The 13,328-nt window shown below is 38.2% G+C and overlaps 1 protein-coding gene across 3 annotated transcripts; it reads right to left on the bottom strand.

The window, feature by feature from the left end:
- Nucleotides 1–1,510: 1,510 nt before the first annotated feature.
- nkx2.4a (NK2 homeobox 4a) lies at nucleotides 1,511–3,053 on the bottom strand. 3 transcript variants are annotated; one of them, XM_042388927.1, is made up of 3 exons: nucleotides 2,684–3,053; nucleotides 1,754–2,202; nucleotides 1,511–1,672 (listed from the first exon to the last, which is right to left on the bottom strand). In XM_042388927.1, the coding sequence occupies exons 1-3, from the start codon at nucleotides 3,051–3,053 to the stop codon at nucleotides 1,511–1,513; spliced, it is 981 nt and encodes a 326-aa protein (XP_042244861.1). The 3 variants fall into 3 exon arrangements, with proteins under 3 accessions (XP_042244861.1, XP_042244858.1, XP_042244859.1); XM_042388924.1 differs by having other exon boundaries at nucleotides 1,511–2,202; XM_042388925.1 differs by having other exon boundaries at nucleotides 1,511–2,175.
- Between the last annotated feature and the right edge of the window lie 10,275 nt (nucleotides 3,054–13,328).

Here is a 13,328-nt window from a genome sequence, read left to right as displayed (position 1 = left end):
TTAATATCAACAACACTGCGCCAAACCTTAATATTATTCTCAAATAATATATAACTGACTTCCATAGAACCTTATTATCATTCAAATTCAGTTTTAGCGAGGAGCCATGAATTTGAAATTAAAGTCTGGAAAAAAATGTAATTATTTAAGGTAAAAGGTACAAATAACAAGCATGTTTTTTTTATTATTTGTATTTAATTGAAAAAAGGATGTTAGAAAGCTTCGGTCTAAATTGTAAATTTAGAAAAACGAGTAATAATAACAACAACAATGATAATAATAATAATAATAATAATAATAATAATAATAATAATAATAATAAAACTACATTACAATTACAGGGTAACTGAGTTTAGTGCAGTATAAAAATAATGCGGACCATTCCTTTACATTATATAGTATATTTCTTCGTATTACAATAATTAGTTTGGTATTTTATGGAAGCTCGCAGTCACAATAAAACTGACCAATTACATCGCGGTGAAACGAAGTTCTGGGCCTATTAAAAAGGGTTGAATCAATATGTTTGAAGAGTTTGTTAAAAGTTAAATATTTTAATAAATGAAACAGTAAATTAATGTCAATATTAAACCTGATGGAAAGGTGTTGGTGATTTTTCAAAGTGTGATCTCCCGGTCTTAGAGTCTTGCAGACATCCTCCATGAAAGGCAACCCTCCAAAATGTCACCTGAACAATGCTGGCTCCCTCATCGACCTTGCTTTCCAGCTCAATTTGGTCTCAATCACAACATAATGAAAATGCACTTCAAAACAGATTCCTTTTAAAAAATTACTTCCTTAGGAATAGCTCTCACACTTCAAGTTATTTATTGTTAACGTTCACTTGGTTTTGAAACATATACAGCAGCCATCACGCATTTGTTCCTTTTTAACTTACAAAAGAATAAAGAAAACATAAAAGTGGACGCAATAACGATTATTATACAGTTAAACGCATTCTTGTGTGTTAGCCAAATATACAAGTCCCTACTTTATTTAATAAGTCTAAATGAATACATTAGTTTACAATATTAATATGATAAAATACCAGGTTATCACCGCAAATAAGGAGTGGTGGTTTAGTGTACTTCAAACCTGATCCCACCTCTCCCCCCAGTCCGAACTCAAGTGAAGCAGCATTCCTTTTTGTTTCAACAACATAGACTACGTTTAAAACATCATGAGGAAGGTCCAAAACATGGATTACAAAAGGTCCAGAAACGACATAATTGCTTTCAAGGGCAGCCATTTCTGTAATGTTCAAAAATAGACTCCCCTCTCAGAGATGTCAAGAAAATGTGCCCTGATCAGCTGGTGCGCCTCTGTGCGCCTCTGTGCGCCTTGTCCCCTCCAACACCAAAGGGCCCTCATTTTCAGCATTCAGCTATATATATATATATATATATATATATATATATATATATATATATATATATATGTTTTGCTCTTGCTTGGGCTCATCCGCAGGTTCACATAGAAAAAGTGGAAAGTGACAGTACTGTATTAGGTCCTACCACGTTCTGCCGTAGAGGAGGTTTGAGCTGACCATGTTACTGGTGTAATCTACAGCAGATGTGTCTATCTGGGCCATGTTGAGCTGGCTGTGCAGTGAGGGGGGGCTGGGTGACATCTCTTCCAGCTCCAAAGCGTTCACCTGCTGCTGGCTTTGATGCTGGGCGAGGCTGCTGGTCGAGGATGCGAGCACGACTCCGGCTCCGTTCTGTTGTTGGCTTTGTTGTTGACTCTGTTGTACCTGTTGCTGGTTCGGTGTCGGCGTGTTGGAGCCGTTCTGGCACGGTTTACCGTCCTTCACCAGAACTGGCACGGCTACGCGCCTCGGGGACTGCGCCTGCTGTTGGCACAGGTTACCGTCCTGTTGCTGCTGCTGCTGCAGCTGCTGCGCTGCCTTGTCCTTGGCCTGGCGCTTCATCTTGTACCGGTGGTTCTGAAACCAGATCTTCACTTGGGTCGGCGTCAGGTGGATCATACTGGCCAGGTGTTCCCTCTCCGGCGCCGACAGGTATTTCTGCTGCTTAAACCTCCTCTCCAGCTCGTAGACCTGAGCCTGCGAGAACAAGACGCGCCGTTTCCTCCTGGGCGCAGCGTGGAGAGCTGGCATGGATTTGGTGGCGTCCGCCATTCCTGTGAGACTCCCCATGCCGGTCATGTTCATACCTGTGGAAGGTCCCATGAATCTAGAAACTTAAAAATATACATACATATACGTGCGTTCAATAAACAGAAGAGGAGAACACTGTTTCGCCTGAAATAGTCTTTATTGAAATGTATTGAAATTATATGCGTTAATTATTGAAGTTGGCAAGCATCAGCTTTTGTCCTATATTTTAAAATAATAATAATACTACTAATAATAATAATATCTTGCATTTGAGTAATTACTCATGCCAAAGATAAAAAAACTCGAGCCAGACTTGAAATAATGATCTCCTTTTCGGTTTAACCATAAACAGTCATTTTAAATTAAAGGTTTTCTAAAATACTGTACAATATTTGCATCAACTGTTTATTAGTAGTCCCCTGACATAAATAAAATATTTTTCAAAAGCGATACATATTTAGTCCTGTGCGTTTTTCTCCCTCGTTCCTGATTGTAAATTATTATGTTTTTATTTACAACGAAAAAAAAAATGAAAAGTGTGTATAAATGGAGTAAAGAACTTACTTGTGGAGTATCTTGGATCAGGGTTGGCGCTGTACCACCCTGTTGCTGCTGCACTATTCCGCATGCTTTCCTGGTACGACGGGAGGTCTCCCATGTTGCCAATGCTTCCATTGCAGTATCCCCCCATTGCGCTGTGGGAGAACTGGGAGACGGTGTGCGGCATGTGGTAAGTAGTGGCCACGGTGGCGTTGTGGCCCATGGAGTGCTGTTGCATGCCGGTCTGAGACACCTGAGGCTGTCGGTAGGCTCCCAGTGGAGAGGTTAGGTTTCCTGCGCCGTCCATGCCACTAAACTTCTTGTAGGTCTCCTCGATTGGACTCAAAATATCTGTCACTGAAAAAGGCGTTGTGTGCTTTGGGCTCAACGACATGATTCAGAAAGCAGGTAGATTTTTGTGTTTGAGCAGATCAACCGTGTTGTTGTATCGGCTCTCTCCTTGGTGGATGTCTACGTAAGAGAGTGCTTGTAGTGCGCCTGAGATCCTATTGATCGCCTTGGAGAAGGAGGCGAGCCCAGGGCGCTCTTAGCCCGGGTTTATTGGAGCCAGGAGCCAGGTTTACGACAAACACAGGGGGCGGAGCAAAACTCCTAAACCAGCAAACAATAGTCATTGACATTTTAGGGAAATAATTCATGAAAATACACTTTGCTTTATATTAACTATACATGAATAAAACGACGCCACGTATTTATGATTCTGTCCTTTCTGACAACTATATACAGGTGAGAATAGGCCATTATGTGCAGCACATCAGCTGATCTGACCACATATGACTATTTTGCGTCAGTAGGGAATTCCACTCTTTCTAGAAACTTTGAGAGCACTTTGAACAAACATAAGGGCCACAGAGTATCATCAAAGAGGCACAATGAAGTTGTATGACCAGCTCATTTATGCTTCTTAAGCATCATTTTGCCTCACCAGAGAGGGACAAGTCCAAATAAGCTCAAAATGACAAAATGCTGAAAGGGAAACGGCAATAGGGATCCAATCTGTGAGTATATCACCACCACACATTCATGAGCAGCAAGGCAAGGCATGTGTACAGGATTTATAGATTATATTCGTTAAAACTGACCGCGGAAGTTTTCAGGATTCCGAATAATTTAGGGAGAAAAAAGAGCAGAAATCACAATACATTTACACATTTCTCACATAGGTTTTCATTAGACTTAATGCAATTTGGAGACAATATTGTAAGCCCCAAACCCTCAAGTCTGGTCAACATGCATTAATGAGACTTTGCAGTCTTGACCTGACATTGTAATCTCTGAGCAAACCGACTGGCGCCAGGGGAAGAATCAGAGGAAGACAGACACAATAAGGGGGGTCAAAAGACAAAAAGAGCTTCTACAAAATGCAATAATGAAAACCAGTTAATGTAGCTTCACATTATAACCTTACACGTCTCTGCTGAGGCTCTGTAACGCATTATTAGGCCTGTAGCTCATTACCGTCAAATTACAGAGATAGTCTATAGATTGTCTATATTATGCTACTCATAAACGGTTATCTGATGGCTGGGACTAGTTTATGTTTTTCATCAATATCAACAGTTTACAGCAGACAACAACCGGAGCAGGTGTGCTGCTCGGGGGTTATTTTCCAGACGTGAAATGTGTTTCCATCTTCCTTTACTGGAGGAAGGAAACACTCATCTGCGCGAAGCCACTAATGTAATTTAGCATGGCATGACAGCAAGTAGCTACCTACCCTAATTGAGCAAATGAAGATGTGACATGGTCAGCCATCAATTATAGCGACATATCAAGAACACCAATCTCCGGTTGAGTTGATAGCCTGATTGTAATAAATCATTGTTCTTATGCATATTTCACCAGCCGAATTTCTCCTTCTTCTCCCCCCCACCCGCCTACAGCCCCCCCATCCCCCCCCCCCCACCCCCCCCATCAGATGCCTGGACTCCGCAGCGGATTTAATGTGAAGTGGTTGGATTTTATTGTTGTTGCGGAAAACAAAACACTGCGCGCGTCAACGTATTCCAAAGTCAGCTGGAGTTGTCAGAAAGACAGTGAAGAAGGAAATTTAAAAATCTGATTGGCAGGAAGGTTTCAGGTGTAAATAAAATGCTCTTTCTAATAAACTCTTCTTCATATAAAAGAATCAATAATGAGAATATCAGCTATTTTCTTAAAGTAGAGTAATAATTCCAACCTGCAAATATTGCTGTACTTGTCCAGACTTCTGTGCGCCTTTTCCACTCTTTTGCCAACGGCAACATGGTGTCTTTTCAGGGCGAGAAGAAAGGTAGGCCTCGGCCCAGACCTCTAACATTATGTAAATGAGGCAAACCTCTCAACCTTGTGGATTACTGAGTCAGAGAGCAGGACCCTCGTCCACAGACCCTCCACATTAGGATCCCATAAAAATCTGGAGCTGGTTGGCTGCATGCAACGCTTATGAGAGCAATAGTCCACATTAATATAGTTGCCAATCTAAGTTAACTTTTACATCCAGTGAATATGATGTGGCCAAGGCTGCAGGAGGAGGATAAACGGACGCGCCGAGGAGCTATGAAGAAGGCCCAGTCGAGGTTTGTCGTACATCTGACGCGTTTATAAAGAAAATAATTTTAATTAACAAACCTTTGTGCAGCTGTAGTTATGATATTGAATAGAGTTTATTGCTGTGTGTTTGTAGGATAAAACAAGCGTGAATGCTGATAAATAGCATTTAATTTAGCCTATTCATTTATATTAGCTTACACTGACCTTTGCCGCCCTAAGGAGAATAAAAGTGCTACATTATTGGCAGCATGGCGATGAATAATATGTATTTTATTCCCAGAATTACGCACGGGGACGGTGCGCTTGTTTGCGCTGTAACTGTTTTGCTTTTGTAAATACACGCTTTTGAAATTCTCCTCTTTGACTTTCTGTAGCCTACCTAATGTAATTGTCAAACTTTCTAGATAATTTGAGTTATTTCACAAGCTTTCTGAAGTTACTTAATTACTGACAAACAAATAGAAGCCTGTAATAAAGGATTTACAATCAAGCGTCCAATTATTTTCTATTAAGTTTGCTGTATTTCAAGCATTCCTTGCTATCAGCGATCAAATCTTGTAAATTGTGTGTATTAATGAGGAGACATAAACGCAGAATCGTCGTGTGTTCAAATAAACATCGCGGTCTTTGTTAGGACATATAAACAAAATTTCCAATATATTAAGTGTAAGTGTCCATCGGACCAGTTAAATGTTGTTAACCAGGACTGAAATCCATTTGTGTAGCTTATATCATATAGACAACCTTTTCCCGATATCATCACCCCCCTCAGCTCAGCACAGCGCAGCAGATGGACCAAAGCGCCTGGTTACTGAAGTGCTTTCCTCCATCACTTCGTTGCTAGTTCAATACCTTGAGAGATGTGGAGAGATGGCTGAAGGGCCGAGGTCCTGACCTGCCACCTCAACCACAAACCGGCCGAGCACAGAGTGCAAAAAACATGGGGATTTATTTAGTCTTACAGCCCTTAAATCTCTAACTCAACTCTTAACTCTTCTTTTTATAATGCGAGGGGAATTTAAACAAACACAAAAAATGGTAAGATGTTGCCATTTTTCTCTTCATTTTCCTCTTTGGGCCACGTTAAAGATTCATTGATAAATCCCAGTGTGCTGCTACCATAAACTTACATGGAGTAGAGTACATGGTAAATCTGTCCAGGTTACATTTTTCAGGTCGTGCGTAATTTACGCACGAACTCTTCGTCCTTTGTCTCTGCCTCTTTCATTCTCCTCTTGTTAGATTTCTAAGGATTTGATGTCAATACATTATTTTTATTCGTGAAGCTTTTCACTGAAAACAAAATGATGCGTCTTGGGGACGGTTCCTAAGGAAGAGGTAGACTTATAAACCCCACCTTTAGTGTGGAACGGCTTTAAAAAAGTGTGATTGCGCACCAAACTGCTTCCTTTAGGACTGTAATTTTTATCAATAAATTAATGGAGAAACATGGACACGAATTTTCCAATTTTTTCGTGACACTCAACACAACTTTCAAACAAATGTATTTCAATTGGAAATATCTTTAGTGCCACGTTTATATCACTGTTAAAAATAATGATATTTTATGATATGACAACGCTGTGGTTAAGGTCTTGTGGTTTAGGCACGAAAACCATTTGGTTAGGTTCAGGGTAAGATCATGGTTTGGGTTAAAAATGATCACTTGAGGCGTGGTTGGAGGCGGGAGGCCAGCAGCGGTCTCCTGCAGCAAAGTCCACGAAGTCCACTTTCTGCAAAGTTAGGATCTATCCATCCACACAACCTGCCACCTCCGAATATGGAAATTTGTCACTTTATATAGACGTCATCTGAGCTGCGCCTCTTGACAGGCTCTTAGAAAGTCGTGCTGGGTATCACGAAAAAAAAAAAGGAATATTCGTGTTCATGTGCACGAATCTATAGATTAAATTTCGTGACTATTTGACAAACTGCCGTGATACTGGGCCGAAACTCACATACAGAGTTATGCTCAAGTCTTCCCATTCTTACATTACAAATTGTTAAAAATCTATCGACATAGAAAGTGAAATATTTCAGTAATATTTTAAATTAAATAATCGATTTATTGGGGATATAAATTCATGATGGCAAAACGTCTGTTGCCCTGTACTTTCTTTTCTTCCAAGTCACTGAAAGATTCATTCGGAGGTTATTGTTACGCACAAAATATAATAAGCCTAGTCAGTATCCCGCGGAGCTATAAAGAAACCTCATTTAAAATTTTGAATCACAACACTGAAATCAGCAGTCTTGCAAAACCAAAGATGATTTGTACTCTTCATTCCAAACTTAGAATTCAAACCACATCTGTACTGTGTTGGGCACATTGGATGAATTTGTGTGGATATTTGTGGAGGAAATTCTACACCTGCAGTCAGTGTAGTACCATTTAGATCAAATGCTTTCTCTCCTCTTAAATCGGCGTGCAGTGTGAGAGTAAAAAGCGGGCAGGTGCATATCTTTCAGCTGCGCTACTTGAAACGGTGCGGTTCCTCAGCTAAGTAGGTTAAAGGTCCTCCCAAGTGGAGAAAGTATGTGACAGGCCTCTTGAAGACCGTATTCTTCTGCAGGAGTTTGCATTCATTCACAATTAATGTCGCTTGATGGACGAAATGATGCTAATAGGGCGCCAAAAACAGAATATGGGCTTTTATGGGATGCTGACCATAATCTGACAGCTTGTTAAAATGGAGAGCTGGAGAACTCAAAATGCTGTAATAGGATTACAGTGTAGAAGTTATTCTTTGAGTTTCACAGTATAATGTGTAGCAGTTCATTTACTTGATTACTTTCTGGTAAGGTTATAATCAGACACCAGAAACTGTACTCACTGTGGGAAGGGATCCCAGCACATGTTGCATGTAGGCAGGAAATTGATTTTTTTTTTTTTTTCATTTGATATTACTGGATTTTTGCTGTATGGCTGCCTTTTAATTACCTGAAGCAGCCAAAGTCATCCTTTTACATTCCTGCCTGTCGCCTGAAAGAAACAATGTTCCTTGAGCTTTCAAGCCACTGAACCAAGGCCACCAAACACCAGAGAAAAAGACTAAGACCTAAGTATAACCCAGCATGATACAAATAAACAGGTAAAGTTTATTTAATATAGCATCTTTCACAGAGCAAGGTCACAAAGTGCTTCAGAGGAGTAAAACTGCTAATTTGTTAAACAAAACTGTACTGTCACTGACAGAATATGAAAACCAGTTGTTTGCTCTTTTTGATAGACATGACACCACAGAAAATATGTCTTCTCCTTGCATCTAACAGTAAGCAGACTGGAAAATCAAGTCAAAGTTGATTAACTGGCCTAAATGTTTTGAACTTTTGAGACAATTTCAAACGGCAGGTGTGTGGTCATGTTGAGTATTTATTAGCTGAGGTTACTTATTGATGATGTGCACTCCGGGTTATTTACCCTTTCACCAGTTAGAGGATGTTGGTATCAATTCTTCTTGTTTCACAAATGTCAGACCATCAAGCCACAAACTGATGAGCTGTTATAAATCTAGTGTATCGTCTTGTGCTTTATTTCCAACAAAAAGCTCAAATCATTTATGTTATCAGGTACAGCCACTAACTAGTTTAATCCTGTTTATAATGATTTCCAATTTTAATCATATGTTGATGATTCACCCTTTAGGCACATAAACCTTCATCTTGTAATTTTGTTCCAACTGTAACTCAAATGCATGCTGGGAAGTATGTCAACAAGTTCTCAATGTTTCTTTAATAAATATAATTAGTCTTAATGAATGATTTGGCAAATTCAGCTTTATAGATTATATCATAATCATGCATCAAATGAATGAATTAATACATATATGTACATAAATAGATAAAATATCTATGTCCTGTCACCTTGCATGAAATTTGAAACAAGAAAAAAAAAAATCAGTCAATTCCACCTTCTCGTGGTTTAAAACAGAATTAGCTTCCTGAGATTTTAGGTCAGGGTTCTGCGAGTGCTGCTGTCCTCTGTATTGTTTTGAGTGCCAATATTTTAGCATAGCTGCTCTCTTTTGTAACAACAATTAAAAAACACAGCAGCAGATCAATGCAGATTACCAAATGCATGGCAGGACAAAGCAGATAGTGTACTTGGACGGGGTGCTTGGTTCCAAGGGTACCTGGTTCGTCCACTTCTCTGCTGCATTAATTGTGGCAGCAGTAAGGGCAGGTAAACAAAGCTGTTAGAGAGTATGGTTGTGACTCAGCCACGGCTCACTCCAGCTCTGTCACCCAGTTACTCATATGGCAAAATGTCTCTGCCAATCTTTTCTCTGTGTCTAGTTGCCCTTGGCAGCCGATTGTTGTGATAAGATGAAATATTTTTTTCATGACATGTCCTGAAATGATCTGTTAAATTTTTATTTGGCCGTTTTGTATGTTTTATGTGACAAAATGTAGTACTCCTGAACACACTTGTGTTTAAGTGCTATCAGATATCTTGGAGTTATAAGACACGAGTTGATTAATGTGCTCTCCAATGATGTAAGAACTGGTCAATAGTTTTCAATATTTGTGTATTTTCTTAACTAAATTTCTATGACATGAAAAGCAGAATGTACACTATATGTGCAGAGATACAGCCATGTCCTGCTTTAACTGTGCCAGGTTTAGTATCAAATACAGTCGTGAAATGTAATTATCATTATTTGTTTTAGCTTGTTAGGCAGCTTATTTGTACCCATACTGTTTTTTGTTTCTTCAATTCCATTGTTTTACGTTTTAAGTTTTGAGTTTTGATTTAGTCTGAAGCTATTCTAGCCCAAAATGTTTCACACTATTGTGTGTGGTACAAGAAATAGTAATAATAATCAAACATATATGGTCTTACACCTGAAATGCATGCAAATAGCTGTAATCTGTATCAAGTGTTTCCTGATGTCCATTTATGCCAGGAATTCATTTATTCGGCTTGTTTTCATGTTAACAGTCAAGAGATGCATCTGTTAATCAAAAGTTTCAAAGCACTTTGAGTGCTGTACACGGAGACGGAAACTTTTAAATGGCTTCACAACTCAACAATGGAAATGTGAACAGAAGCTGCATATCAATGCAGCATTTTTACCTGTCTGTTTGTCCCCACTTTGGGGTGCTTTTATCCAGCAGGCCATCTGATAGTCTGCCATTATTTAGATGAATCCACATAAACATATCACAAAACTACTTCAAATTCTGAATGTATTGATCCTGACAGATACAAGCACATAGCACGTGCTACAATTTAGAATATTAAGTCGTATTTTTTTTTTTTTTTTTTTTTTTTGCTGAACAGTGTAAAAGAGATGAAAATTTTCTACTTGTTTTCTTCCCGGAAACTGAACACTGGGTAGTATCAGTCAAATTGATGAGGCTAAAATATTACATGCAGAACTGAAAAATATCACATACTGTATATCAGTTTAACATCATATTATTATTGTGTGCACACTATTGTGTTGTTAATAATACTGTGTGTGTAACTAAATTCATCAAAATATTCTTCATGAATGGTAATTTATTTCTGTGCTTAATTAATTGTTATTCTGCCACATAATTTCTAATTCATTTACCTTGTATAGTGTGAAATTAACTTTGTCAAAAAAAATACATATATTTATATGGATTATTTCAAAGAAGATACATTTTTGTAGTGTGCTTTTTCTTGCTAAATTATTAGCTAGGTGGTCACAGTCATCACTCATGTTTTTCATCTTACTCTTCATTTTTCAAAAAAAAAAACATCAAATAAAAATAGATTATTTATTTGGAAAATCATTTTGATTTCTTACATCCTTATTTACTCAGAATTGTTGACCAAACACAAAAAGGAGCTATTATGGAAATGGAACACTTAGTTTTAAGGGTATATTTAGTTTCCCCGCATAGACTTTCCAAGCAGAGCAGAATCAAACCAGCAACGTCTCCATCAAACATCTACCTCTCCAATCCTCCAGCTTTCTTTTAAGCTACAAGAAGTTATTTATAAGTTCACTTAGCAGCCGGTAGTTATTCTCAAGTAGAGATATTATAACAAAAAACTAACTGTATTCAACCCAAGTGCAAATTCAAAAAGTAATATCTTACATAAAAGGTTAATATTGTCCCTGTAGATCATAACTACAACATTATCTTGCATAAAACGTTTATGCTGAAGGGCAACATTTTCAGCAGGTATGTGGACAGATTACACATGGCTGCTTCCTCTAAGAGCAGCCTGCATATTATAAGTTATTTGATTATTTTGTGGGGCAATGTAATGCTAAATCCTGTCAGTCTTTCTTTGGTGGCCATCTGAGGAACTACAGCAGCAAGAAAAACAAAGATTAAGTCACCAATGTCCTATTAGCTCATCTCTAATAACTCCAGCAATGTACTAAATTTATTGTATGTAAGTTTAGACTTACTCGATGTATTGTAAATACTATTTACAGTATATATTTATTTTGTAGCAGACTGAATTTAAAGGGGTATAATATAATGATTTAACTGTTTTAAAGTATAGCGCAAAAAGACTGATGTTACAACTAAATTATGGTTCCTTAAAAGACACAAAAACACAAACATTAAGTATCATGAGATGATATCATATTTTGACATAAATGATAACATTTAAGCTATAACATTATACAAGTACACATGAGGGAAAGGTTCAAAAACACTCAACTTGAGATCATCTTGGAGATTCAGATGATATATTTTTTTTCTTTATGAATGAGTCCATAAACACAACATAACAGTTTTCTCAAAGCACTTAAGCTCACCGCCTTGTCACAGGTGAAGGACAGGTAGAAGAAGTGATCTCTGGACATCGTACACAAGTGTTGACAATATGCGGGAGCTGATTTTTTATGTAGGTGAAAGGTGCCACAGCAGTTTCACACCTGGTTTTCATAATGCTGTCTCGGTGAATAGTGTGTGTACATCCTGAATTTAAGGATAGTGAAATATGCAAACAAGTTGAACAAAACAGTTGTTAGAAATGACATATGCAGTTCAGTTTGATACAAATATAGTCCATGTTTGTGTTTAAGTTAATAAATTATCTTTATAGCTTTATTTTTAGTAATTAATTAATTTTAGTCAATATCTTGTCTTCATTCATACCTATGTGATTATACAGAAGTTATTAATTTACCGTGTAAGATCATAAAATATAAAATGTTATAATTGTCATATAATCTGAACTCTTGTATTTATTTTCATATTGTATCATAAGTATACAAATGTGGATAAAAATACATTTTATTTACACTTCTATGAATCCTACAGTTCCCATAAGTCCACTGTTCTTCTTTAGGCTCAGGAATCTTGGGAGTTGAAGGAAGGTGTATTTGGAATGTAAATATTAGCTCCCTAATAAATGTCAGTCAGCAAAATACAGCTTTCTTGAAAAAAAATCTTGTTTTGTTGCAAAATCTGACAAAAAATGACACTCAGAGTGACATGTGTTATTATTTATCCACAGCGTTTAAATCTCTTTGTCTCAGTTCCTGCATGTGTTGCACTGAGTGTCTGGCTTTCTGCTGCTGTACAGTAATAACAAGTCTGCCTGAGGCTAATGGCTCTCTTGTTTGTTGGTTTTGTCTCGTCCTGTTTCAGTGGTTCTTTTTCTCTGGAAGGATGTCAGCTCTCTGTGCCTGGCCATCCCTGAGGACGCTTGATGTCATCTTGTCTACCTGATCATTACACTACCTGCTCTCCTCTACAATGCTGCCCTCTCGCTGCTCCGCCACTTGAAATGCTTGGCTGGCCTCTTCTCTGAAACCATCATGAAATTGTGTGCTAAAACGCTGCAGACTGTTCGTCCTCTCTCCTCCCTCCAGCCATGTGTGCAGGAGCCAGAAAAAGATTCCTCCACTTGCTGCTCAGTCAACGAGAAAACACACAGAAACGTCCTTCAGCCTTGTGCAGCTGCTCAGCTCTCACAGCTTTTATTTGATTTTTGATATTTGTGGTGTACGAATACACCAAATTGATGTCCGAGTAAATGTAATGCACTCCAATGCACTTTAAAGCAGTTGTTTAAATTAGCTCTGTTTATAGATTTCATTATTAATTAAAATCCACAAGTAAGACAAGTAATGCAGGTTCACTTTAGAATAGTTTGTCCCTGTGTATCAGACAG

Source organism: Thunnus maccoyii, chromosome 16, assembly GCF_910596095.1.
Source record: "Thunnus maccoyii chromosome 16, fThuMac1.1, whole genome shotgun sequence".
Lineage (NCBI taxonomy): Eukaryota > Metazoa > Chordata > Actinopteri > Scombriformes > Scombridae > Thunnus > Thunnus maccoyii.
Note: the sequence above shows the minus strand (reverse complement) of the source record. Positions and strands in the feature narration are given on the sequence as shown.

What these genes read in the sequence shown, in the direction of transcription:
- nkx2.4a (XM_042388924.1), bottom strand. Translation starts at nt 3,053, where the DNA reads ATGTCGTTGAGCCCAAAGCACACAACGCCTTTTTCAGTGACAGATATT. An exon ending in TGATCCAAGATACTCCACAA is followed by an intron (nt 2,203 to 2,683) that starts GTAAGTTCTTTA and finishes TATATTTTTAAG; the next exon opens with TTTCTAGATTCATGGGACCT.